Source organism: Heloderma suspectum, chromosome 5 (genome assembly GCF_057233095.1).
Source record: "Heloderma suspectum isolate Gila_16-S chromosome 5, 16-S_ref, whole genome shotgun sequence".
Classification (NCBI taxonomy): Eukaryota; Metazoa; Chordata; class Lepidosauria; order Squamata; family Helodermatidae; genus Heloderma; species Heloderma suspectum.
The window spans coordinates 118454132-118481964 of record NC_139462.1 but is presented as its reverse complement, the minus strand read 5'-3'; the positions used below and the strand labels follow the sequence as shown (position 1 = coordinate 118481964).

Sequence of the window (27833 nt, the reverse complement as noted above, 5' to 3'; positions counted from 1 at the left end):
TCTTTGCAATCCCTTGTTTTAACCACCCTAAATAATTCAGAGTCATTAGCAAACTATGTCATCCTCACTGCTAATTCCACATCATTTATGAACAGGTGGCATTAGTCCCAACAGAGATGCCCTGTGACCCCACAGCTTACATCCCTCCACTGGGAGAATTTACCACTTATTCCTATTCTCTGCTATCTGTTCTTTAACCAGTTACTGATCCATAGGAAGATCTCTCCTCTTATTCCATAACTGCTAAGTTTGCGCAAGAGTCTTTGGTGAGGGACTTCGTCAAAAACCTTTTGGAAGTCCAAGTAAATAATGTCTACCGGATCAGCCCTGTCTAAATGTTTCTTAACACTGTAAAAGAACTCTAAAAGCTTAGTGCAACAGGAGGTACCTCTGCAGAACTCATGTTGATTTTTTTTCAGCAGGGCTTGTCCTTCTATATGCTTACTAATTTTATTTTTAATAATGTCTCAACCAATTTACCAGTAACATAAGTTCCTGGCCTTTAATTTCCCAGATAACCCCTGAAACCCTTTTTAAAAATTGGCATTACAATAGAGGTCATTCTCTATTCTTCTGATTCAGAGGCTGCTCTTCAGGACATGTTACATATTTTTGTTAGAAGATCAGCAATTTCACATTTGAGTTCTTTAAGAACTCTAGGATGAATACCATCTGGGCCTGGTGATTTATTAACTTTCAATTTGTCAATAAGGTTGAGAACTCATCTTGAGTACTGTGTCTAGTTCTGGGCACCGCACTTTAAGAAGGATGCAGACAAGCTAGAGAGGGTTCAGAGGAGGGCAAAAAAAGATGATCAGGGGACTGGAAGCAAAGCCCTGTGAGGAGAGACTGAAAGAACTGGGCATATTTAGCCTTGAGAAGAGAAGACTGAGGGGAGATATGATAGCGCTCTTCAAGTACTTGAAAGGTTGTCACAGACAGGAAGGCCAGGATCTCTTCTCAATCATCCCAGAGTGCAGGACACGGAATAATGGGCTCAAGTTACAGGAAGCCAGATTCCAGCTGAACATCAGGAAAAACATCCTGATGGTTAGAACAATATGACAATGGAACTAATTACCTAGGGAGGTAGCGGGATCTCCCACAGTGGAGGCATTCAAAGATGGAACTGGACAGCCATCTGTCAAGGATGCTGACTTGGATTCCTGCAATGAGCAGGGAGTTGGACTCAATGGTCTTATAGACCCCTTTCAACCCTACTATTCTATTATTCTAACTTCATCTTTTGCCACTACTATTTGCCTCCATTCCTCAGTCTCCCTTCCTGAAAATATTTTTTTCAGTCACAGGTATCTGTCCTATATCGTCTGCAGTAAAGACAGATGAAAATAATTCATTCAGCTTCTCTGCAATCTCCTTATCCTCCCTAAGTACACCTTTAACCCCATTGTTATCCAATGGCCCAACTGCCTCCCTAGCTGGTTTCCTGCTTCTGATATATTTAAAGAATTCTTTATTGTTGGCCTTGATGTTCTTAGTGATATACTAACAGATTGGGGATTCTGTTGGTGTACACACACACACACACACACACATACCCCGCTGCTCAACAGACTCCCTATCTGAGCTGACGGAGGTGGTCTCAGGTGTGTTCTTGAGATCCCCTAGACTGTTGGTTCTGGGGGATGTCAACATTCATGCTGAAGGCACCTGGGGCATCTCAGGATTTCATGGTCTCCATGACAACCATGGGACTGTCTCAACAAGTCATCAGTCCAATGCATGTAGAGGGACACACTCTAGACATGGTTTTCTCAACCAGACGTGGAAATGGAGATCTGAAGGTGGGGGACTTTGCTTCTGTCCCTCTGACATGGTCAGATCATTGCTTACTGAGGTTTGGACTTACTGCAGCTTTCCCCTCTGCAACGGTAGGGGAAATATTAAGATGGTCCACCTCCAGAGACTAATGGATCCAGATGGTTTCCAGAGGGCCCTCGGGAGCTTTCCAACTGATATGTCTGGCTATCATGTCGAAACCTTGGTTGATCTGTGGAATGCAGAAATGACCCAGGTGGTTGATATGATTGCTCCTGAGTGCCCTCTCCTGAGTAGAACTCATATTGCTCCATGATATACCCCAGAGCTGAGAGCCATGAAACAAAATAGGAGGCAGCTTGAGTACAAATGGAGAAGAACTCCTAGTGGGTGCAAACCCTGGTGTGTGCCTATGGTAAGGTATATTCAGGGGCAGTGAGGTGGGCAAAGAAACACTATTTTGCTGTCTCCATTCAATCTTCCATACACCGCCCAGCGGAGCTTTTCAGGATCATCTGTGGCCTATTACATGCTGGTCCTAAGGACACTGTAGACCATCTGAGGCCCACTGTAAGTCATTTACTAGGTATTTCCAGGATAAAATCTCTTGCATCTGCCGGGACTTAGATTCCAATGTTACAGCAGGTAAATCTGGTGAGGTGTCCAGAGCACAGCCTTGTCCAGTTTTCTTGGATGAGTTTCAGCTGATACAGCTTGAGGATATTGATAAAGTGCTTGGACTGGTTCATGAAACCACTTCTGTATTGGATCCTTGCCCCTCTTGGCTTATAAAAACTGCCAGCAAAGGAACAGCTGGCTGGGCCAGGAAGGTGATAAATGCCTCTTTGCAAGAGGGGGTGGTCCTGGGCCACCTCAAAGAGGCAGTGGTAAGACCACTCCTAAAGAAACCCTCCTTACGTCCAGAAAATCTTAATAATTGGCAGTGGCAAATGTTCCTTTCCTGAGAATAATCTCCCTGACAAGGCCCACCTTGCGCCAATACTGTCATCTTTTCGGCGCTCGGTTAAAACTGCCCTCTTACCTCAGGCATTTGGCAGCATATCAGGAGTCTCTTTGATTGTCTCTGGCTGATTGTTTTAAATTTAATTTTTTTTTAATTTTTATAATTATTATTATTATGAACTTCCATTATTATGAACTTCCCTGTTTGGATGCCTCCCTGGTTTCAATTTCCATTTCAAGATCAGGTTGAGCGTTCTGGTGTGGGGGATGATAACATGTTCGTAGTATTAAATTTTTGGAGCCTGGTATTGTCACCCACAGCACTTCTGTGGAGCAGTCTGCTCCTTTTAAGTTTTTTAGTCTGCTCAACATTATGCCCTCTTTGAAGTACAGAGCAACACTTCCTCCAGTACTCCCTTCCCTGTCTTTTCTATAGAGTTTCTATCCACCAATGATCATATCCTACTGGTTCCATTCCACCATGTTTCTGTGCCCACTATCTCTAGGTTCTCCTGTAAAACCACACACTCCAACTCTACCAATTTGACTTGGAGGCTTCTAACATTAGCATATAGCATATAGAAGCACCTGTACATTGGGAGGGTTTGCACATCATGCTAAGCTACCCTGCAAATAAGCCACCATGGCTTATGGTTAAATGCTTACTCGCTAACCTGACAGACTATTAGGCTTGCCATGGCTTGCTTTCCCCCTCATTCCCCCTCAATCCTCCTGCCAGCTCCAACATATATCCCAGATGCCTTTGCAGCAAAACTCATTTTCTTGGTCCCAACCTCAGATTTTGCCACTCTGGCTCGCCAGCTCTATAGCCATTCCTGACAACCCATAACGATGTCGCCTTCCTGGATTCAAACAACAAGCCAACGTGGAACAGATAGCATTTCAGAGGAAGCCATCTTGGTGGTCCTGGATTTCAACCTCCAACTTAAATTTGGCTTCCAGGACCTCATGACTACATTTCCCCACTTCACTGGTACCAACATGGACCAGTACCACCGACTACACCCCAGCACTAATGAAGCTATCTAGACAGTGCGTGATTCCTGCAAGCTTTGCACCAGGCAGGCAATTTAGCATGCGGTCTACATGCCCATCGTAAACCCAAATGTCTATGTGTCTAATGACTGAATCTCCCACTACCAGTATCTAGAGGCCAACAAAGGTGGTGAAGGGCCTGGCAACAAGTTCTATGAGAAAAGATTGCATGAGTTGGGTATGTTTAGTCTCAAGAAGAGACGATATGATAACCATCTTCAAATATTTGAAGAGCTATCAGATAATGGAGTAAATATTTTCCTGCTCCTCCACAGGACCTTAACCATTAGATTCAAATTACAAGAAAAAGGGTTTCAGCTAAAGAGTAGGAAGAACTGTCTGATGGCACAAGCTGTTTGACAGTGGGAAAGACTGCCTCAGAAGGTGGTGGACTCTCCTTTGTTAGATGTTTTTAAGCAGAGGTTGGACAGCCACCTATCATGGAAGATGTAGTAGTGGATTTCCTACATCAGCAGGGGTTGGACTACATCGAGTGTAGTCAAGCTGTTTCCCTCCAGATGTTTTGGACTACAGTTCTCATAAGCCCCAGCCAGCATGGCCAAAGGTCAGGGATTATGGAAGCTGCAGTCCAAAAAATCTGGGGGGGCTCCAGGTTATGATCAATGCATATGAGAGCAAAAGACTGCACACATTGCTGAGAAAATATGGATGCTGAACTGACATGGAACACATAATAATCCCAAATAATTTTTAGATTGTAAGCCTGCAGGCAGGGACTGTCTTGTTTTACTGATTGCACATAAGCTATTCTGGGAGCCTTTTTGACTGAGAAGTGGGATAAAAATCCTTAAAACAAAACAAAAAACAACATTAAGGAATTTAAGCACCCTAAGATAAAGTTTTATGGTTTATAATCTTGGGGATCATATTTATGGCATTAGTCTAACTCTTGGTTTAAAGAGAGAAAAAAAGACCATCACATCTTCCAAAAAAGATGGCTTTTTATGTGACTGGGATCAGAAGTAACATAAGACAAACAAGTTTCTCTAAAATTATGTCATTTAAACAGTTCCACTTTAATGCTTACACACAATGACAACACTGAAATGTGCTCTGCAATGATGATTTACAATGATGTGCTCTGCAATGACTCCTAAATCTTAAAATTCCCAACTACACTTGGAAGTGTTAAGCCATAATCGTTTAAAGTATCATCAAAGTGTACTTTCGTCACAGAATTAGTCTTATGTTTGCAATCCCCACAGGAACAGGAGCTGAACCAAGCCAATATAGATCAATGTGCAATCGCTGTTCAAATTGGCACCAAGTAGGCATTCCAGTAACAAGATGGACTATAGCCTTCATGCAATCCAAAGCAAAGGCTTTTAATTTATTTGACTGACTTGCATGGGTCACGCATAATGCTATGCCGTGGTACAGTTTGTTGAATTTCAGCTTGTCATGGTGTCTGAACCCATCCTTGTAAACAAACCATGGTTGTTAACCACCACCAAACCACAAACAGAACCTATGGTTTGCTGTTGGCTTATGAGGTCTGACTTGTTTAACCCATGGCTTGCTGTGATGTCTGAACCCAGAAACATGGCTTATCCCTGGCTTGTTTGTGCTGCTGTCCATCCTGAAACAGAGGTACCCAGCAAGAGCATCCTGAAAACAAAACTAATCTAAAGGTTGGCAAAATGGTGGGAGATATTCAAAATAGTAGTTCAGTGTCCTGTACACTGGCCATGGGGATGGACAAATCAATCTATTTCTGGTGCAAGACACTTTCACATGTGTTCACTCATAAATCCATTTTGTCCTGTATCTGCATCAATCTACATTTTTAAGAAAAATCACACAAAAACTCCCATTTAAATACGTATTTTAAATGTATTTTCTCTCAAAATATGCATTTTAAACTCATTTTCATACATTTTTTGTGTTGAGAAATGCATTGAAACATTTGGGAAATGCAAAAGCCAAGGGACAACTAAATTCTGATCCACATATTGATCTGGCAGGTCATATCAATCTGTAACAAAATTCACAAAGATAAAATTCCTCAAACATCCCTACTTGGAGCAAAGTTAATACCAAGGGCAGCTAACTGGTGCAGGGGTTGCTAAGCTGGGTGGAGTGTGATTTGAGAAGAAAGGCTCTACAAAGATCCCACCACAAAATCACAAAACCTTGACATGCCTGTAACATGTTACACCAAGTCCTCCTTCAAAATCACAGCATATTGTGTTCAAGTTAATGCTTTGAAAATATTATAGTATATAATAGATTCAGTTATGAATCTGAATATGTTTATCTGCTCTATATGTAAATGTTGATGTGGCCAATTGATGAAATATCAATGAAGTTTATTTGCAGTTGTTAATTACATTACTTTTTATTGTAACTCAATGATTGGTCAACATATGTCTTATGAGGATGAGTCAAGTGATGCAGAAAACTGGCAAACCATAGAATACTAAAATACAAAATTAATGAATAGTAAATATAAACGGTAATTTAAATAAACAATTTGATTACGTGCAGGAGAAATCACAATCAGCCAACAATTTGTCACATATTGACCTAGTTCGCATGACACAACAGCCCACCATGGCTTAATAATCTAAAACAAGCCATGGGTTATTTTAGGGTTGTCTAACCTGTAAACAACCCCTGCTGCCTGGGTTCGCATGACACCACAAGTCATGGGAAATTGGGCGCCCATAGGTGCCATACAAAAATGGTGCTAACAGACACCCGGCACAATGTGACAGCTCCCACGGGTAAATGAAGCCATTGTGGGCTGTCATGTTGTGAGAACAAGGTCGTTACTTTGTCAGGTTACATGATACCTCCCTCAACACTATATAGAGCAAAAACACAAATACAAAAAACAAATACTTCTGTAGAAAAGTGAAAATATCCTGTATATATCACCCTGCATGTGCAAACAAAGGATCCAGCCCAAATTAAACTATTTTAAATCCTGCTTCAGATCAATTACACATAAATGTGCTCAGCTTTAGATGGATTGTCCCCATAATATTTATTTATTCATTTATCTTTTGGAATTATAGGGCTGTGGGCCATAATACAGGGCACCGGGAGTGGGCAGGGAGAGGAGATCCCCTGCAGTGAATCCCAGACCTCTTTCCACTTCCATGTCCGTCCATCCTCCACCAGCATTCACTGACATTTTCTTTTTAAGGCAAGCACGGTGAACCTGCTCTGGCTGCTGCATTTGCCTGGTTGTGATGTCCTAGCTTATCCTTTCCTGCCCTGAAACCTCTGTGGCTTCCAGGGCTAATACTGAGTATGTGAGCTGGGTACACATGCTCAGTAGTTTCCAGTAGTCTCCCCAGCATAGGTGCATCAAGGGAAAGAAAGGCTCAGGCTAAGAGGGCGCCCTAGGGAATAATCCCGCACACAGGGCCATATTGGCACTCTGAGCAATACAGAGGCTCAGCAGTAGGCAGAGGAATCTCCAGAATTACTTGGAACAGAAGGGTGAGCCACAAGCAAATCATAATTCCAGCAATGAAACATGTGGCTGCTCAGGGCTAACCTATGCAGCCAGAGTGCAGGACAGGCAACGAACAGCACAGAGCAGGAGCTCTGTCAATTTCTAAAACAACAAGTATTGCTTTTTTTTCTTGGGAAGAGGAGACATTGGGAGCAGGAGAGAGACAAGAAAGAGCTGGTTCTTTTTGTTATTTCGGAGTATGTGTGAATAAACAGGGAGGAGGGCCTGAGTGAGTACTGTGTGTATTTGAAGTTTACGCGTTTGCATATATGAGAGAGAGAGAGAGAGAGACAGAGAGAGAGAGAGAGAGAGACAGAGACAGAATGAAAATGAATGTGCAGCAGCCAGCCAGCCAGGATTTTTCTATCTAGATGGTTCCTTCTTTGGGAGGGACGGGGCGGGGCATTTTTTCCTCTTTTTTGTCTATCTTACAGTGCAAGCCTATACATATCTACTCACAAGTAAGCCCCATTGAGTTCTATGGGACTCACTCCCAGGCAAGTGTAGCCTGGATCTCCTTTCTCTCCCTCGCCCCCTTTCTTAGTTGTGGTTGCTCAGGAATTTTTTTTTCCCTTTTCAGGTTGCTCTGTGGATGTCGAAAGCTGTGCATTTTGGATGCTCAGATCTTGCTTATTCCATGTATGACCTGGATTTCTCAAAAGCACAGAGAGGGGGTTGTGGTGGGAATGCTCATGTAAAGAGATTGTATTTTTGGATGCTCAGACCTTGGTGGCCATGCTTACCAGCATTTTGGAAGCTTTTCTGTGTGGCTCAGGGCTATTATTATCATCTCTGTGCCTTTTTGCAATGGGTTGTTCCTGGGTTCAAAAGACTGCTTTTCTGTGTGGCTCTGAGGATATTATCATCATCTTCATCTTGAGTGGCTGTGTGGATTCTCCCCCACTGTTTGCAGTCTTGGGTTTAATGTCACTTGATTCTCTGAGCAATGGGAATTCTTCCTGGAAGAAGAGAATATGGGCCCAAAGGAGTCATTTTGTGTGGCTGTGTGAATCCCCTCACCTTTGCACACATGATATTAAAGTTCATGTGCCTCAGTTTCCCCTTTCTGTGGTATGGGTTGCTGGCTGTTGGAGATTCAAAAGACTGTTCTGCCTCTGCTGACACTTTGGCTCTGCCTTCTGTTCCACCAGTCAGATTGGCCACAAGCTGCCACTGGATGTATATTCTACTCTCATTCATCCTTGCCACAGTGTCATAAGGCAGGTCTCTTTTGTCCCTCATTTATAGGCAGAACCAAAGTGGCAACAGAGAGAACTGCAATCTGAATCATAATCCCAGTAAAATCTAAGTTAACAATATTATTAAAGTTACATTCTGATTATAAGTGTTGTGAATTGCATACCTAATCTTTCAGTATCTCTAGCTATTAGGTTTTGTTTTGCTGGAACATAAACAATAGCCAAAAGACAGTTACACAATGCTTTTATAAGAATTTGTTTTTATTTTTGTCCAGCAGAAACTGAACAGAGAAGCATTATTTTTCCTCCCTTGAATGGATGGTAATATCACTCCTCTAGTGACCCCCCCACCCAACAGCCTAACACAAACAACACCACTAGAGCAGTAAACAAACATTATGATTGGTGAACGTACAGATCAGATGAATTTGCAGCATGAGCAACAACACTGTACATTGGCTGCAACGTTTTTACTACTGTTCCTAATTTGACTCATGTCTCAATGAAAGAAACAATTGTAAAAAATATACTTAAGGGCATATACAGAACAAGATTTATAGACATTCTTGAACACATTTTTATTCCTTTTTCAAACCGCAGTATTAATGTCCCTCTCACAATCGAACATTCGTTATCCTCTATCATCAGCTTCCTTTGGTGAGGATATATTTCCACAGTAGCTAATGGAGACATTCCTACAAATCAATGTGCTGCAGTGATACAGAAATAAAAGCTCATTTCACTGTAATGATGCTTCCAGACTTCCCTCAAGTCAGGTGGTTACTTGCAGTTAATGATCTGTGACATGCCACACAAGTAGTCCTAAAAAGACTTATTATCCACTGCATGTGCAACAATATTTGCTTTATGGATGGCTAAATGAATGAAGACATTCAATGTAACTGTAAAAGTAAAAATCAAAAGAAAACTTACAAGTAACATGTTTTCTTTGAGTAAAAGAGCTGTGAACATTTTCCATTAATACTTAACCTTTTGCTGCAGCAGTGCAACCACATATAATGCTTGAATCCATAAAGCCAAAGCACTGTGCAGGGTTAATGCCAATTATCCACAATAATGCCAAATTTGTTTTGCAAAAATGTAATTTATGCCCAAACTCAACTGGTTGTAATTAGAACTCTTATTTATGCCCTGATGGGTGTTGATGGCAAATTTTATAAAAGAAGGGCTATAGAAATTGTTCCTTTTAACTGATGGATAATATTGCACCACTCAGTTTTAAAGACAAGATGTACTGATGTATCAGTTGAGGAAACTTGCAATATTTTTTTTTTTACAGTGCAGTCAGGCAGAACAATATTGCTTGTAACTAACTTTCTGAGGACACATTCACAAGATTTCTACTTGTACTTTTATTCATTTAGTATACACCACTTCTATCCACTATATATGTCCACTGTAGATTTACTACTCGTTTTGATGCAAAGTAGGAGTACTCAATTGGTTGTAAGATGACCAACGTATGAATAATGCTGTCAGAAAACATTTCTACTTAGACAAAGAAGTACATTCATCCCAAACTATGGTTTAGAAAGCACATTTGTCTTTTAGACTTATGTTATGTCACTGCTGCTAAAAGCACAATCAGTTGGGAAGTTCTCCTATTCAAGCCGCATTAAAATGAATAGGAATGGCATAAGAGCTGTACAGTGAAGCTGGCAAGAGAACTTTCTGATGGGCTGCATTCTTCATAAACAGACCAACATCACTACATGAATCTAATCTTTCCATTAGTGTTCGTCACTTTAACATCATCCTTCATAGTATGCTTTTCAATTTTAGTTATCATTTGATGAAATATTTCATCTGCATTTCCGAGGCCCCTAACAGCTATATGCAAAGCTCTATATCCAAAAACAATGTTCCATCATCTCCTTTTAAGCACACCAGTGTCTACTACTAATTACAATTATTTCACATGAAGGAACAAACTGGGAAATAAGCAACCTTTAATCTACATTTATAAATTGGTCTTGTCATACAAATGAAGAAAGAAAGATGGGGCGGGCCCTGACAACACTGGTTTGCCTATTGGAGTCCTCTAATTCCTCAACCATACATTTCCCCCTTTGCATCTCTTGCCTTTCCTCTCAATCCCACATTTACTCACACACTAGGTTTAAATTCCAGATGAAAAGTAAAGGTGCACATATATCAGGAGAAAGCAAACAAGCTCTGTCCCTTATCTGTGTCAATAAACTGGTACATTTTTAAAAAATGTATGCTGTTCACTGAATTTGAAACATGCAAATTCATGTATTTACTTATTTACAATATTTCTATACTGCTCCACATCAGAAGATTTCGGAGCAGTGAACAACAAAGATAAAGGAATAAAACATTGACATCAATGTCACACCATAATAAAAATAATACGGCGGGGGGGATCACCCAGCACACCCCTCCCACCCTAATCCTCTGCTAGAGCCAATATAGAATGTGGTCATCTATCCTTCCCTAATCCACCCTCACCCACAATACACACAAGAGGAAAACCAGTGAAGTGGCGGGCTAAAAGATATACCTCACAACTATTTCTGGAGTGACCAAGAGAGAAGGGAAACGAACACCTTTACTGCTATCCATCAGGAATGAGCTGTGGAGGTAGCACAGGCAGCTCAGTCAACACTAGAAATATGAATGCCCAGAAAAAACCTGCAGGAAAATTGAGTGTGAGGGAGGGAGTTTTTTCCCCATTTCTTTTCAGGACTTGATAATAGGAATAATTGGGGAACACACTGAAAAATTGGGGAACAGTGAAAGAAACTCTTATGAAATATTTTCTCTTTTGGAATGAATGGAACTTTTTTAAGACAAGGTTTTGCTAATTAAAAGTGTATAGTATGAAGATTTTTACCTGAGGCAATCTCCAAGAACAGAAACTAATTGCAGTGCATGCTGCAGAATTCAGTATTTTCAATGCTGTTATGACATTTAACTTGATATCCAAATATACTACTAGTCCTTAATAGTGTGACTTTATGACATTAGTATACTTTTTTTCTCTTTTTTAATACAAAATCTGTGGTTTTTATTTCCAACATTTACTTTTCCCTACTTCACAGATGAAAAAACTAAGATCTGTGTGCTCAGGTAGGATACAGTAGTTTGCAGCTCGCTCGCTCTCTCTAGTACTGAGTATATTCAACATTTTGCTTGTACAAAACTAAGCCTACGATCCTATACACACATATGTGGGAATAAGTCCTACTGAACTCAATAGGACTTACATCTGAGTAGACATGCATAAGCAATATACTTTTGAGGCTGCAATCCTATATATGCTTGCCTGGGTATAAGCTCCACTAATCAGAGTGGGTCTTATTTCTGAGTAAACATGCATAAGAGTTTTTTTACGTAAGCTGCCTTGGGAGGGTTTCTACCCTAAAATGCACCCTAAAAGTATTTAAATATATAAAACTGCTCTGTAAATTTTAAAAATATGACAAATAATACAATTTTATATGCAGTTATAGATGATGCATTTTATGTTGTTAAAGTGATAAAAAAATAAGTATAGGTTTGATTTTTAAAAGTTCTAAAAATATTTAATTTCCCCCCAAAATTATACACAAACATACATATGCAGTATGTACATAGCGCCCACATCTCTTGTCAATTTCTTGCTGAATTGGATGAATCTAATTTCACAGTACCTAAAAAAATCATTGAATCATTCAGAGTGCTGGCTCTGAATGATTCAACATAACCAACAGCAGTGTAGCACTGCAAATGTCAGGACTGAACTTCAGTCAAAATTGAAAAGAGTATCACATAATGCTGTCAGCTAGTTGATCTATCCAAATACATGAATATTTTCCAGTACTTTTTGTTTCAATATGAAAGACTAGCCTTGCAAATGTATTTGATGGGGAAACTTCCCCTGTGGGTCCCTCACACTGCTACCCCTTGAAGATAATGTACTGCAATACTCCTGGGTGCCTATCTGCCCAAGCATAACATGCCTGGACAATGCACTCCCGAATCCACTTGGAAATGGTGGACTTGGGACTCTCTAGAGCCCAAACACTTATCTAAGAAGGAAACAGATATTTCCATTTTCTAGAGTTAGCCATCCTATCCAAGCAGAATTGTACGGCCCTATGAACATCCAGCTTGTGCAAGCTGTGTCTTCTTGGTAACCCATCTGGGTGAGCCACTGCAACTCAACCACTAAGCTGTTCGCTGGTAAAGTTCTGGCTGCATATACAGCATGAACTCAATAGCACAAGATCATGCCAACCAAGTAATCACCAGGCTTCTTGTGTCAACATGCTGACTAGCCGTGTCAGCATGGGTTTCTATACTAATACTAGAAGCCTCTGAGTCAAGATGGGAGAGCTGCAGTGCCTGGTTTTGGAACAGAACATAGATATAGTGGGCATAATAGAAACCTGACAAAATATGTTAACATGTCACTAAGATCAGTCTCGGTACCTGAGGAATGGAGAACGGCCAATATAAAGCCAATTTTTAAAAAGGAACTCAGGGGAACCTGGGAAATTACAGGCCAGTTAGCTTAAAGTCTGTTCTGGGTAAATTTGTTGAAAGCATTATTAAAGATAAAATTAGTAAGCATATAGAAGGACAAGTTCGGCTGAAAAAGAATCAGCATGGCTCCTGCAAAGTTCAGTCCTGTCTAACTAACCTTTTAGAGTTCTCTGAAAGTTTCAATAAACACATTGTTTACTTGGACTTCCAAAGGACTTTTGACAAAGTTATAAGAAAGACAGGTTGTTACCTGTAACTGTAGTTCTTCAAGTGGTCATCTGTGCATTCACACATATGGGCTCTGCACCTGCGCAGAGCCTCAATTCGGGAAACTTCTAAAGCTGAGGAGTTTTTGTCGGGAACCCTCCCCTACTGTCCAGTGCATATATCCCTAGCAGGTTCCTACCTCTTCCCTCAGTTCCTTGAGACTGACACTGCGGCCTCATAACTGAGAAAAGTAAACAAAACTTCGGTATCCAACATCAAACTCGAGTATGACAACAAAGTGGGGACGGTGGGCGGGTTGTGTGAATGCAGAGATGACCACTCAAAGAACTACAGTTACAGGTAGCAACCTGTCTTTCTTCTTTGTGGTCTCTGTGCATCACACATATGGGTAATTAGCAAGCTAATTTACAATGGAGGTGGGTCAGTGTCCTATTACAATACAGATGAAAGGACGGCACTACCAAAGGCATAGTCAGCTCTTGCCCAAATGTCCAATTTGTAATGCTTCACAAAGGTGAAGTGTCGACCAGGTGGCTGCACAACACAGTTCAGGGACAGAGACCCCTCTGTTAAATGTGACAAACATTGCTACCACACAAGTAGAGTGAGCCCTAACTGGGGCAGGTAGCTGAAGCCCAGCCAGCTCATATGACAGGGCAACAGTCTTAATGATCCATGAAGCAAAGCACTAGGTAGACAGAGGCTGGCCTTTCCGCTTGCTGCCACAGCAGACAAAAAGGTGAGGTGACAAATGAAATCGTTCAGTTCTCAACTTGTAGAAAGCTAGGGCAAGGCGCACATCAAGCGTGTGCAGGGTCGACTCCAGAGGCATAGAAGGGGAGGCAAAGAAGGCAGGCAAAACAATGTCCTGATTCAAATGGAACTCCGAAACAACTTTTGGTAGAAAGGCAGGATCAAGTCGAAGCACCACTTTATCTTGATGAAAGTTGAGATATGGCTGGTCTACCCTGAGTGCACAGAGCTCACTGGCTCGATGTACAGATGTTATTGCTACTAGAAAGGCCACCTTCCAGGAAAGGAGGCACAAGTCCACAGTAGCAAGTGACTCAAAGGGCTTCGATGAAAGTGCTTTTAGCACAACAGAAAGACTCCAGCTTGGAGTACAGCAGAATGGGGGGATCAAATTCCTGATCCCTTTTAGGGACCTGTTCACTATCAGATGCAAGAAAACTGAAAATCCCTCACCTGGAGGGTGAAATGCTGAAACAGCAGACAGGAAGACTCTGAGGGAGAAGAGTTTGAGTCCTTTCTCAAAAAGGGATAGGAGGAACTGGAGGATCTGGTGCATTGAGCTTCATCTTGGATGGAAGCTCTGCTGATAAGCAAATGTCACAAAAACAGTCCACTTCCTCAAGCGCTGCATGGAAGGTTTATGCGCAGTGTCCAAAATTCTCTGTACCCCAACCAGGGCTACGGGAATATTAGGCAGTCAATCCTCCATGCTGTCATGCAGAAAGTGGACAGGTTGGGATGCTGAATCCACCATTCTCCCTGGTGAGGAGAGATGGAGTCGATGGGAGACCTCAGTATCAACCCTGAGCCATCTGCATTAGGGGACCAAACCAAGGTTGATGCAGCCACCAAGGTGTTATAAGTATGCAGTTGGTGCTGTCTGTCACGACCTTTGCCAGGACTCTGGTTATTAGTGTGAAGGGAGGAAAGATGTAGAAGAGTTCCTTCCTGCTGAAAAACAAAGGCATCCTTCATCAAGCCCAAACCTTGTCCTACTCCAGTGCACAGGTTGGGACAGATGGCATTGTTCGCAGTGGCAAACAGGTCGAGCTTTGGCGTTCCTCAACACCTGAAGAGGTGGCTTAGAACAGACCTGTCCATCTCCCATTCGTGGGAGGTCAGCATTGTCCGACTAAGCTGATCAGCCAAAACATTGTCCACACTTGTGACATGAGCAACCACTAAACCAATCCAATGTGGTATGCACCAGTCAAAGATCTCAAGCATATGGGCCAAGAGCAGAAGTGTCCTGGTACCTCCTTGCTCGTTCAGGTACACAATCACAGCCATGTTGTCCAATGTTACCTGGAACTGCCTGCCTGTCACATCCAGTTTGAAAGCACAAAGTGCTTTGCTCACTGCCTTTAGCTCTAGAAGGTTTATGTGGTGAGTGGTTTTGCTGATGGACCACCTGCCATGCATTGTTAAGAGTTCAGCAATGTGCCCCCTATCCCGAAAGGGATGCATCAGTAGTCAGAACCACAGACAGGGAAGGTTGAAGGAACAGGAGCCCCCATTCCAAGTTGGTTGGTACCGACCACCACCACACGGAGTCCTTGATATCGGATGGAAGTGTCAGTATTACTGAGCAAGTTTGTTGTTGAAATGGCAGATTAACCAATTTTGTAAGGGTCTCATTTGTGAACACGCATAATGAATGGCCGCCGTCATCACCGCCATGAAACCCAGTAAGCGCTGAATCTCGTATGCTGTGGTCATTTTGCTTGTCAGCATATCCAAGGCACAAGCGACCAGTACTTCCAGTCTGGTGGCAGGTAGGAAAGCTCGTCCCACTTGGGAATTCAACAACACACCTATGAACATTATGTTCTGGGTAGGCAAAAGATGAGACTTCTCCAAGTTGATATATAGCCCCAGATTTGTGAGAAGATCGCAGGTCACCTCTATGGACCTCAGGAGCTGAGATCTCGTTGATGCCACCAAAAGCCAATCATTGATGTAGGGGCAGACCTCCAGACTCTGCAACCGAAGATGGGCACACACAACTGCCATATACTTCATAAATACCCTCAGAGTGGTGGCAAGACCAAAAGGTAGAACTCTGAATTGGTAGGCGTCAGTACCATGCGGAATTTTCTGGGCCAGATGTACTTGTTGAGTTGCCTGAGGTCCATTATCAGTCAAAGGCCACCATCCCTTTTTGGTACTGTGGAGTACCAGGAATAAAACCCCTCTGTCGTTGGTTGTCAGTAAACCAGCTGGATTGGTCCTTTCTCGAGGAAGGTCTGAGCCGCGATAAGGACTGGAGATGGAGCGGTCACCTTCACAGTACCAAGGGGAGGGATGGCATTGAATTCAATCAGGTATCCTTTCCGGACTATGGTCAGGACTCATGACTCTGTTGTGATGTCTCGTCAGGCCAGATGGTATTGTGACATGTGTGCCCCAAAAATAAGAGGCTGTTGGTTGATTGAATAAGGAGAAAGCAGCAAGTCAAAGGTGCAGTTTGCCCCTGCTGTCAGATTTCCTACAGTAGTTGCGAGACCTGGATACCAGGAAAGACCTTCCATGCCTGCTCGATTGTGGTTGTTGCTGCTGCTGCTGCCCCAATCCAGTGTTGTAAGGCTGGTACTGAGGGGTCGAAGACTGGTACCAATGAGGTTGCTAATGTTGTTGCTGCTGTTGTGGGAGAAATCCCATCTGGCAGGCTGCAGTATGAGCTTTCTGGACTGCGTTCAAAGCTTCGTCCACCTCTGCATTGAACAGTCCTTGCCCATCAAATGGTGGAACTTCTATTTGTATTCTCATTTCCTGAGGGAGACCAGGGGATCTAAGCCAAGCGTGGCACCAAAGGGCAATTGAACTCAACAAGACTTTTGAGCTGCAGTCTGTCTGGTGCCGAGATGTATTTATCCGTTGTCTCAATAATTTCAATGTTTCAGCTGTAAAGAGACGACCCACCTCCTTTTTATCATTAGGCAAAAGATCAAGGAGCTTGCCACTTTGCCTCACAACAGCAACTGGTAACCTGACATCACCGCTTGATAGTTAGTGATCTTCAGACCCATCGAAGCGGAAGAGTAGTCTCCTGCTGAGTAAATCTAGCCTTCTCCCCTCTTTGTGAGTGAGAGAGGAATGTGTCTTTTTTTTTTTTAACTTGCCTTGTGCAGCCTCAACTACCATGAAATTGGGGGCAGGATGCTTGAATAAATGAACTTCAGCACACTCCAGGAGAGAGCGGAGGAAAGGAAGGCCTGGCGTGCTATGGTCCATGGGGTCACGAAGAGTCGGACACGACTTAACGACTGAACAACATGCTTGAATAAAAATTCTGCATTGGTGTCTTGCAGACGATACATACCCTCTAAGTGCTTACATAATGGTAGTACTGTAGAGGGGGCATTCCAGGATTGTCTGATGGTCTCATTGAGGGTAGGCAGTAATGGTTTATAAGACTCTGCCGGTTTAAGTCACTGGTTTATAAGACCGCATTTACTGCATCAAAAACCAGGTCCTGGAAGGATGGAGTGTCCTGTTGTGTCTCAAGCCCCAGTGCCTGCACTATTCTGAAGATTTGGTCAGGAACTTGACCCAAATCCTCAGAAGGAGAAATGGATTCATTGGTCCCAACCAAAGTATCTGGAGAGGAGAGTGAAAGCAGACATGACGACTCAGAAGTAGAGTTGGATTCGTAGCCCTCTGTTTCAGATTACAGAGCAGGTTGTGGTACCGAAGGCGGAAGGGACTGTTGAGTTTGAAACAGAGTTTGTGCTAGACTCTGCTACGGTGGTGCCGGAGGCTGAGTCAGTGGAGACCTAAGCACAGGAGGAGGCAGAACAACCTGTGGAAGTGGCTGAAAAGGCTCTGGGGCAGGCAATGTGTGGTGTAGTGGCAAGAGTGTTGGACTAGGAGCTGGGAGATCTGGGTTCTAGTCTCCACTCAGCCATGAAAGCTCACTGGGTGACTTTGGGCCAGTCACACACTCTCAGCCCAACCCACCTCACAGGGTTGTTGTTGTGAGGATAAAATGGAGAGGAAGAGGTGAATGTAAGCCGCCTTGGGTTCCTTGAAAGAGGAAAAAATGCGGGGTATAAATGCAATCAATCAATCAATCAATGTGGACTCATTTGGTGCCATCGAGGCGGTAGCTAACAGTTGGATTCAGGGGTGACCTTCCTCCCATACCAGGTGTTCAGGCAAATGACACTACCTTATATCGTCACCGTACTTGACCCATTGCCTTGGTCTGATATGGCGATAGTGAGAGGGATGTCTTCCACATTCAGAGTGTGGGGATCTGGAGCGCTCCCGGTACCAACAACTGTCTCGCCAACTCGATTCGTATGAACTGTGAGACGATGCAGTGGTGTATACTGACTCTGGTGATCATGGACGCCTATCCCATCCAGGATCATAATAGTCCTGCCTCGGCCGGAGCAGACAAGGTGGAGGCTTGAGATGTGATGGCTCCCTAATCTCACCCTCCAACATGGACATTAGAAGGAGGGGCTCCCTTTGTGGGGCTGGCACCATTCATATTGGTGACGCCAGGAGTGGCAGTGTGGGTATGCGTGCTGGTACTAAAAGTATTGGTATCACTGGTTGTCTATCCCGAGGTGCTGTCGAGATAGGGGCAGGAGGCTCATCTCAAACAGGCATGCCTGGCAGTGGAGGCAGCAGCTGAATTCGAGAAACAGAAGAATCGGCATGCAAGCCCTTAACTTTATCCTGAGTGATGTCATGAGCCTTTTGGGCGGTCCTGTTTTGCTTATGTTCAGAAGACGAAAGGGTAGATTTTTTTAGAACTTTTTGCTTCCTTTGAAAGTCTTTTTGTGAGCATCAACACCAAAGATTGACCTGGTGGTGGGAAGTCTCGGGTGCCAGGAGAAGCACGGCATCTAGGGGATTTTGACCCTGACACTACAGGCTCTAAAACTGCCAGCTGTGGTGGAACAATAGCTTCTGCCATTTTCTTAGGGCCCTCAACAAACTCTAATGCTCTCTTCTACAACACAGCTTTCAGCCAGAGTGGTTTTTCCTTGCCTGTTTGGAAAAGGCATTGCAGTGTTGACAAGTTTCTACAACTTCTCCCACGTAAAATAGGCACAGATTGTGTCTACCGTTGAGGGGTAATTTCGCCCCACAGCGGGTGCACTTTTAGAAAGCTGCCTGGAGGGCCATACACCTGTGAGGGCAATCATGAAAGACGCTAAAAAGGAACCAATAAAGAAAAAAATGCAGAGAAGGACAGAAATCACAATAGTAAGTGAAAAATATAGAATTTTCATTTTTCTAAAGAGCTTCGTCAAAGACAAAACACAGAGATGTTCCAATGAGGCACATGGAATGGGAGTTGAAAGAGAACTGAGGGAAGAGGCAGGAACCTGCTAGGGATATGCGCACTGGATGGTGGGGGAAAGGTTCCCATCAAAAACTCCTCAGCTTAAGAAGTTTCCTGAATCAAGGGTCCATGCAGGCGCAGAGCCTATATGTGTGATGCACAGAGACCATGAAGAAGAACATAAGAACAGCCATGCTGGATCAGACCAAGGGTCCATCTAGTCCAGCATCCTGTTCACATAGTGGCCAAGCAGCTGTCGACCAGGAAACCACAGCAAGACAAGACTGCAACAGCACCGTCCTGCCCATGTCCCCCAGCAACTGGTGTACATAGGCATATTGCCTCTGGTACTGGAGGTAGCATATAGCCCTCAAGCCTAGTAGGCATTGATAGACTTCTCCTCCAGGAATTTGTCTAACCCTCTTTTAGAGCTATCCAAGTTGGTGGTCATCACTACATCTTGTGGTAGCGAATTCCACTGTTTAACTATGCGCTGTGTGAAGAAATACTTCCTTTTATCTGTCCTAAATCTCCCACCGAGTCCTTCACCAAAGACTCCTGAGCAAACTTAGCAATCATGGAATAAGAGGTCTTATGAGAATAGGAATAAGGGGTTCATTCTCCCAATGGAGGGATGTAAACAGTGGGGTCCCACAGGGATTTGTACAGGGACCAATGCTTTTCAACCTATTCATAAATGATCTGGAATTAGGAATGAGCAGTGCAGTGGCCAAATTTGCTGATGGCACCGAATTATTTAGGGTGGTTAAAAAAAAAGAGATTGCAGTAAGCTTCAAAAGGATATCTCCAAACAGGGAGAATGCACATCAAGATGGCAAATGCAGTTCAAGGTAAGCAAGTGCAATGTTATGCACTTTGGGGCAAAAGATCCCAACTTCACATGTGAGTTGATGGGTTCTGAGCTAGCAGCAACTGACCAAGGAAGAGATCTTGGACTTGCAGTGGACAGCTCAATGAAAATGTTGACTCAGTGTTTGGCTGCTATGAAAAAGGCAAATTCCATATTAGGCATAATTAGGAAAATAATCAAAAATAAAACTGCCAATATCATACTGCCCTTATACAAATCTATCATGCGACCACACTAGGAATACCGTGCTCAGTTTTGGTTACCGCACCTAAGGATATTGTAGAGCTGGAAAAAGGGAAGAAAAGGTCAACTAAAATGATCCACGGGGCTGGAGCAACTCCCCTATGAGAAAAGGTTACAACATCTGGGACTGTTTTGCTTAGAGAACAGGTGAGTGAGGGGAGATACGACAGAGGTGAACAAAATTATGGATGGCGCAGAGAAAATGGTTAGTGAGACATTTTTCCAGAACCCAAGGTCATCCCATGAAACCAAATGGTGGAAGATTCAGAACAGATAAAAAGAAATACTTCTTCACACAGCACATAGCTATACTATGGAATTTGCTACCACAAGATGAAGTGATGGTCATCAATTTCGATGGCTTTAAAAGGGGATTAGACAAAATCTTAGATGGTAAGGCTGTCAATGGCTACAAATCCTGATGGCTATATGCTACCTCCAGTATCAGAGGCAGTATGCATATGTACATCAGTTGCTGGGAACGTGAGTGGGAGGGTACTATTGCATTCATGTCCTACTTGTGGATTTCCCACAGGCAGCTGGTTGACCACTGTGTGAACAGAATGCTGAACCAGATGGGTCTTTGGTCTGATCTTATGTGTCCTTGCTTCATTGATCTTCAGTCTTGTGACCCAGCCCAAGAAGGGAGGGTTGCCCAGAAGAAAGAAAAAATATTGGCTCCCTGTTGGACCCCTCTGATGGGCCCATTTCTCCACTGACTAGGTAGAAATCAGGAGGTGGGAGTGGAGAATCACAAGGAAAGGAGTGCGTTGGGAGGGTGAGTTTTTAAAGCTCAAATTAGATAGAAGGCTTGCCTCTCAAGAGCACCCTCTGGACCCATCTGCTCAGCTTGCTAGGCAGAGCCATCAGGGAGGGCAAGGCTGGAAAGGGCAGGGTGTCCCCTTCCCTTGGAGAAGCAAAGAAGATGGACCCTGCCTATCAGTTCCAAGGGAGGTGCCATCCTGAAGTTGTTCGGTGCCCTCCAGGAGCCTCAAGAGAATAGCAGAAATTACAGAGTACATAGAAATAACTAAAATCTACAGTTTTAAGTGCAATTTTGTTGGCCCAATAGATCAGACAGCTCAATGCATTAACCTTACAAGTTACATTAAAATGTAACCTTTAAACTTCACACTACAACAGTACAACATTTCCTGCTCAGAGACAGCACTTCAGCATCAATTAATCATCACTTTGGCGAATATACCATCAACATTTTTAATTAGCACTGATGTACTCTCTTGTCGTACCTATCCGTCACAATGGCTGTTTAAAAACCTGACTTATTGGACAATGCTTAAGAAAGGATCTGGTTAATATCTGTGAGAAAAGATATAATTCATCCATCCACCCTACAGTGCTGCCTGATGATCCCTACCCCTTCTATAAGTTGCTGATAACAACTGCCCTCAGGCTAACCATCCAGCTGTAAATCAAGTAACAGCAGCTCCTATGCAGCCTGGGTTAATTTTAGGTCACAATTTATCCCGGAGGAATGCTGACTTGACACGTACCTGTTTTGCTTATAAATGTGATAAAGGGAGCAAACACTGGTTGAGCTTGTCAGAAACAAGGAAAAAATAGAGCCAGATCTTATGCAATGAAAATATTTTGCCAAGACATAGTAATCAATGGTGAACAAAATAACTAGGTTTTACGCTGAAATGAGTATAATTTTGTTTTTGTTTTTTTGTTGCTAAAAGAGAAAGAAGAAAGCCTGAATGGGAAGGAGGGCAGGAAGGAAAGAAAGTTCTTAAGATAATGATGAGCAAGCCACTACATCACCTCCTAAGTGCCATAGCAACATAATGATTGAATGCAATGCAATTAAAATATTTATGGGATTGGTTCATTAGACAAACCTTCCCTGGCATTTCTAAAAACCCATTTTCCTGCACTAATGGCTCACCACCTCAGATCGGCCAGCTGGCCTCCGACAAGTAGATAACGAAAAGAAAAACTTCAGATCATAACAGATATTCAGCTGTCCAGTCAAATCAAGTCTCTGTCTGACAGTAAAGCAATGAAGAAGCAACTTTTGAGGAAGATCAATTTTTTCAATGGGAACTAATACAGCTACTTGTGCATGTTATTTGCATGCCTTTTAAAAGTACACGATAGGAGATTTTAAAACCATAGTAATGAAAATAACGGGTCAAGTTTTTTATGCCTTTTCATTACAATTTTAATTTCATATTGTATGCCATTCTAGGAATGTATTTGAAGGGTAGGATATTATCATCATCAACAACAACAACAACAACTATCAGGGCATCTATCATAGAGCCAAATGGCTCTAGTAAGCCATCTGGGAGACTTATAGTGCAATTGTATACATGTCTATTCAGCGGTAAATCCTATTGTGTTTAATAGGGCTTACTCCCAAGGTTATGTAAGCATATGACTGCAGCCTAAGACTGCAATACAATGCATACTTTCTTAGGAGAAGTCCCGATGGAATTTTCTTCAAAAGAAACATGCATCGGATCAAGATATTTACTAAAGTAACATTTTTGTCATTTTATCTTTTTAGTTCCCATTTTATCTTTTTAGCACACAGGCCAAGCAAAATATGGTAGAATAAGAGTAAAACACCCACTTCCACCTTCCCATGCACCTCAGTTCAAGATATGTAAGGCTGCAGAGGTGGGCTACAGTGGCAGAAGAGGCTACCGACATCCTCATATTTCAGGAGGATGTTGGTAGCCTCTCCTGCCACTATGGATTAACTGAATTTTGTAAATTGTTCATGTAATATCAGAGGCTGCTAGATACACTGTCCATATCTGGACAAAGTAGTCAGGGCTCTACAGCAGCAGAATCAACCATTCCCAGACTGCCAACTCCAGTATGCTGCTCTACCAGGATTTGTTTTGTTTCCTGCCTCTTAATGACTAGCTGGCTTATCATAGTAAGAACTTTCACAGACGAAAGCTTTATTGGAGATGGGGGACTGCAAAGGTGGTAAGTATACACACACTCCTTAAAGTACACTAGAAAACAAAACATGGTAGGAAACAAGGTTGTCAGGAACAGGAAACAGTCTGATTATGGGACCACGGAGCATATATGAATACAATACAAAAACAAAGGGAGTTAATTTATTTTTGTTGTGAAAGAATCATTTTACATAGTTAAAGCTAACCACAGTTTAGGTCTGGGTATGGATGTAATGCTAAACAGCAGTTAGTCAAAAACAGGAGCAAAAAATGTGAATTCCTCCCCACAGCCATGCCAGAGGAAAATGGGGGAGCACATGGACCAGAGGCTCGGACAGATTAGTCCTTGTAATGCTGATGATTTAGCATTATATGTAAATGCAGCCACTACCTAATTTGTTAATCATTTTCAATCCTGCCATGTTGTGATCTGTGTCCTTTCAAGCTATTCTATTGAACTTCAGGTTAGAGGTTGAAATTATACCCTGGTGTATATTCCCGTTTCTAGAGTTCAGTTTGTCTCCAGTTTATGTAAGAATCATAACTAACAATAACACTTATAAGAACTGAGGACCTACACCAAGACGGGTATCAACACTTTCCAGGCACCATAAACATTTAAGAAAAAGTACAAGAGACCAACTAACATTCACTGTGAATATGCGTAACAGTCACTCTTGAAATTTACAGGCATCCTAAAATGGACTGGCTAGGCCGGTCCAAAAAAGCCTCAGCCTTTATTTCTGAGGTGAACCATCTTTCTTCTGTCAGGCTATGCATTCCCTCATGGGCAATCTGTCTGGGCTCACAATGTCAGTGGTGAGCAGAGCCAAAGCCCGTGGTGGGCAGGGCCAGGGCCAGAAGGGGATTGGTCATCCCCTTTCTCATTGTACCAACCCCTTTTTCCTCTTTCCCTCTTCCTTTCCACACAGCAAGCTTTCAGGTCACTCTTGCCAGAGGTCTGAACTGATTGCAGACTTTGAGGTTGCATGAGCTGCATGAGATCAGGCCAAGGATCACATGCAGCACCAGGGCAGCAGTTTTCCCAACTCTGCTTACTGCAAAGACAGTACAGCACCCAGCTGCCTATTTTCTACTTACAGAATGTTATACCAGCAGTGATTCTAATTAACCAACATACATCGTCGCCGCTCTACAGACCATCTAAATATTTAGTGAAAATGTTACTATGGACTGATGTATAAAATTAACATAAACTTTGTACACAGTGGTGTTCACAAGACTGCCAAGTCTGCATGAAGCTTTTTCAAGACTTTCGATAAAGATCAGAAACAAACACATGAAGTATAGCATTTTTAAGCAGGGTTATAAGACCCTTCATACTAAAAACATAAGCATATTAATAACATCCGTAGATTTCAAGTAACCATGTCAGGAAATTCAAAAGATGCCTTTATAGATCTGTAGTATGCTACAGTTATAAAGAACTTAGATGGCTGGGCATTCTGCGTTTTCTTTAGCCTCACTCAGATTATGTGTGGAAATGGAAGAGGAAAGGAAACCTAAACCTAAACAAACATTGCTTTCTAAAAAGTTTGCAATGATAAATGTAGACAGTGCTCATCTTCCAGTCTGTGAATCTAGAGACATCACCGGAGAATTTGTTAGGATTGGCATGCCAGTCAATTGACAGGTAGAATATTGTCAACTGACCACCTATTATTTGACAGCAATCAAAATTTGTCAAAATACTCCATGAAGCCAAGAATACCACTTTTACAGCTAACTTCTATATTTCATTACAGTGGCATCAAGAAGAGAAATAAGGGAAGTCTGCTTTCTCCCTATCTCTGCAGAAGTCAGGGGCAAACATAGCAGTACAGCAAAGTTTTTCCTACTGGCCACTTTCTATAACTGCAAAAAAACAGGAATAAAAGCAGTCACCAGTGGCAAAGGTCACTGCCTAGGACTGCCTAAAACTCTAACTTGCCTGTGATCTAGCCTTCTGTACTACAAAGCTTCTGTGAGGGACTAGTCTCAGATCTAGAAAAAACAGTGGCTGTTGAAACAATTGAAAGTACAGTTTGAAGTATATAACAAAAGATGCTACTACTTTCTGTTTTAACTTACTTAATTGACTGACTGGCTTGACTGTAACTGAGCCTGGTGTTTCAGGGGAAAAAAAGCTAAAGAGGAAAAACTGTTCTGTACCTGTTTCACATTTATTGAAACTTTATCTAACACTGTTAAAAATTATAACTCACTGAAGTTTTTTAAAAGTTAGTTAACTGTTATTGTGCTGCTTATTTATTTGCCTTCTGTTGATTCTGCTGTGTTATTTTTAATTTTCTTGTATACTGTTAGTTACTATATTTTGTACATTGCCCTGGAATCTAATTTGAAGAAGGGCAGTACAGAAACGTTTAAAATAAATAACAGTGTAAAACAATGAAATTAATTTGTTTTTAGAATTACCATAAGTATCAAAGCTGTTAAGATGAGAATAAAAAGATTATTTACTTACTGCTTTAAAAACAATTGACCAAATCTTTTTTGACAAATTGAATGCCCAAACCTTAGGATTTGTTAAAATGGTTATGGGAAAATTAAGACACCTGGAGATATTCTTGAGACTAAGAAAACACATATGTACATTTGTGCATATCAAACCCATTACTCTTAACTCTCCATTCCACCCTTGCCTCCACAGCACTGTCAAAATTTAGGCTGTTAGCTCCTCAGGGTAGGAATTTATCTTTTTTGCTTATGTTATTATAATAATATATTCTATGCACTCTGATGGTGCAATCAATCAAGCAATAAGCATTTCTGAAGAGATGATTAATTATTCTAATTATTAGGAATGAAGGGAAAAGATCAGGCTATGTTTTGTTGATTAAGCATGGTTTAAGAAAAGGAGATATAAATAATAATGCAGCCATTTTGTATAAGAAAAATAAGGAAAACAAACTGGCAACATTTCCCAAGTTTTATGGATAATGTCATGCTGCTAATCACTGAAGCAGGTTATTTCCATGAAGTGATATCCCCCAGCAGACTAAACATTGTGATTGCTGTCACAATATAGTACCCCCCATTTGGTCTTATGCATAAAATATTACATTCTACAGACCAGAGTCTGCCAAAATCAATGCACAATGGTGCCAGTAAAATGAATGGGACCACACATGTACCAATGCCTGCAAGTTTGGGGCTCACACAGTTGTACTGTTGAGCTCTGAATATGGAACGCACTGCTGATCTGCATTTTAGCTAGATCACCAAAACACTCCAACTAAATAACAATTTGACAACTTACTTTTATTGCCTACCAGGGCCACATGTGGCTGAGTTTCTGACTCTTCATTGACCTTCTTCACAATATTATACCAATCTTCTAAGTTTTCAAAGCTCTGTTGGTTGGTGATATCATACACCAGAAGGACAGCCTGAAGAGAAAAGATATATGTGAAGTACAATTATGTTAAGAAACTTGAATGAATTTATAATAAATCTATCTTTAAAAATGAGGTGGTTGCTTCTGTAAATATGATTATTGTTGCACAAAATGAACAGTTGCACAAGGCTGATGCACATGGGATTCTCAGCACGTAAGCTCTACACATGGGGAAAGAGCCTCAGGATAAAGTTTCAAGCTCACATATATCTCCCCAACTACATGTTCCAGAAAATAAGAAGTGCTTGAAAAATAAAAGATAACCCTTACAGCAAGGGACATCTTGCACTCCTAATGTTAAATGATATTGCATTACAGCAAAGAAGTATGCAAACTCAGAGAATAATTGAGGTGTCTACCCTGCGGTGCTCACTTGGAAATGAATCTACAGTGGGAGTTCCTTAATAAAGTGTCGGAATAAAGAAGCTGTGGTGGTTCCTAAACAAAGAGGCTGGCTAACAGAATTTTGTTTGCTTGAGACCAACCTTTCATTTAAATCCCTTTACTTATACATAAGTAGCTCATGGAATATAATCATCAGCACCTGGTTCCCAGTACACTACCATAATTCTCCAGTGGGTCTTGATTGAAAGTCACTAGCATTGAGATAATGATACAGTGGAATTGCTAATGATAACAGTTCAAACAATGTTTTATTGTTATCATTCAAATGGTTTATTTATCCTAGCAACAAACTAAATCAGTTACAGATAATAAAGCAGATATATGGAAGATGCCAAAGGGATATGGTGGTAAGAATTTCTGAGCTAAACTTCTGCTCTGTGTTTGGCAATTCCAACTTACAAAAGAAAACACTACAGATCATATTTAAACTTAATCTAGAATATGGATGCCCACAAAAAAGCCAGCAATTTTTCTATTATCAAAATAATGTACACAACCATATCTCTGTATTTCTAGCACAACTTCTGTTGCAGGAGAACAAACACGAAATAGTGTGACACTAAATCAAAGGGAAGAGAGGTTCGCTGACTACTTCCTGCCAAATTAGTATAACTGAGTTAGTGTAATGTAGTGGCTAAAACTGAATCCAGAAGTCCATAGTTCAAATCTTACCAGACA

At 41.9% G+C, this 27833-nt stretch overlaps 1 protein-coding gene across 5 annotated transcripts in view; it reads right to left on the bottom strand.

Annotated features, from left to right (window-relative positions):
• The window catches only part of RAB28 (RAB28, member RAS oncogene family), a 132042-nt gene that overhangs the window by 83807 nt on the left and 20402 nt on the right, over positions 1–27833 (bottom strand). For all 5 annotated transcript variants that reach the window (XR_014792192.1, XM_084857103.1, XM_084857107.1 and 2 more), the window contains exon 4: positions 26613–26742. Coding sequence is in view for 4 of the 5 variants with exons in the window: in XM_084857103.1 (XP_084713229.1) it covers positions 26613–26742 (130 nt within the window). In the remaining variant the exon portion in view is untranslated. The remainder of the gene's footprint in view (positions 1–26612; positions 26743–27833) is intronic.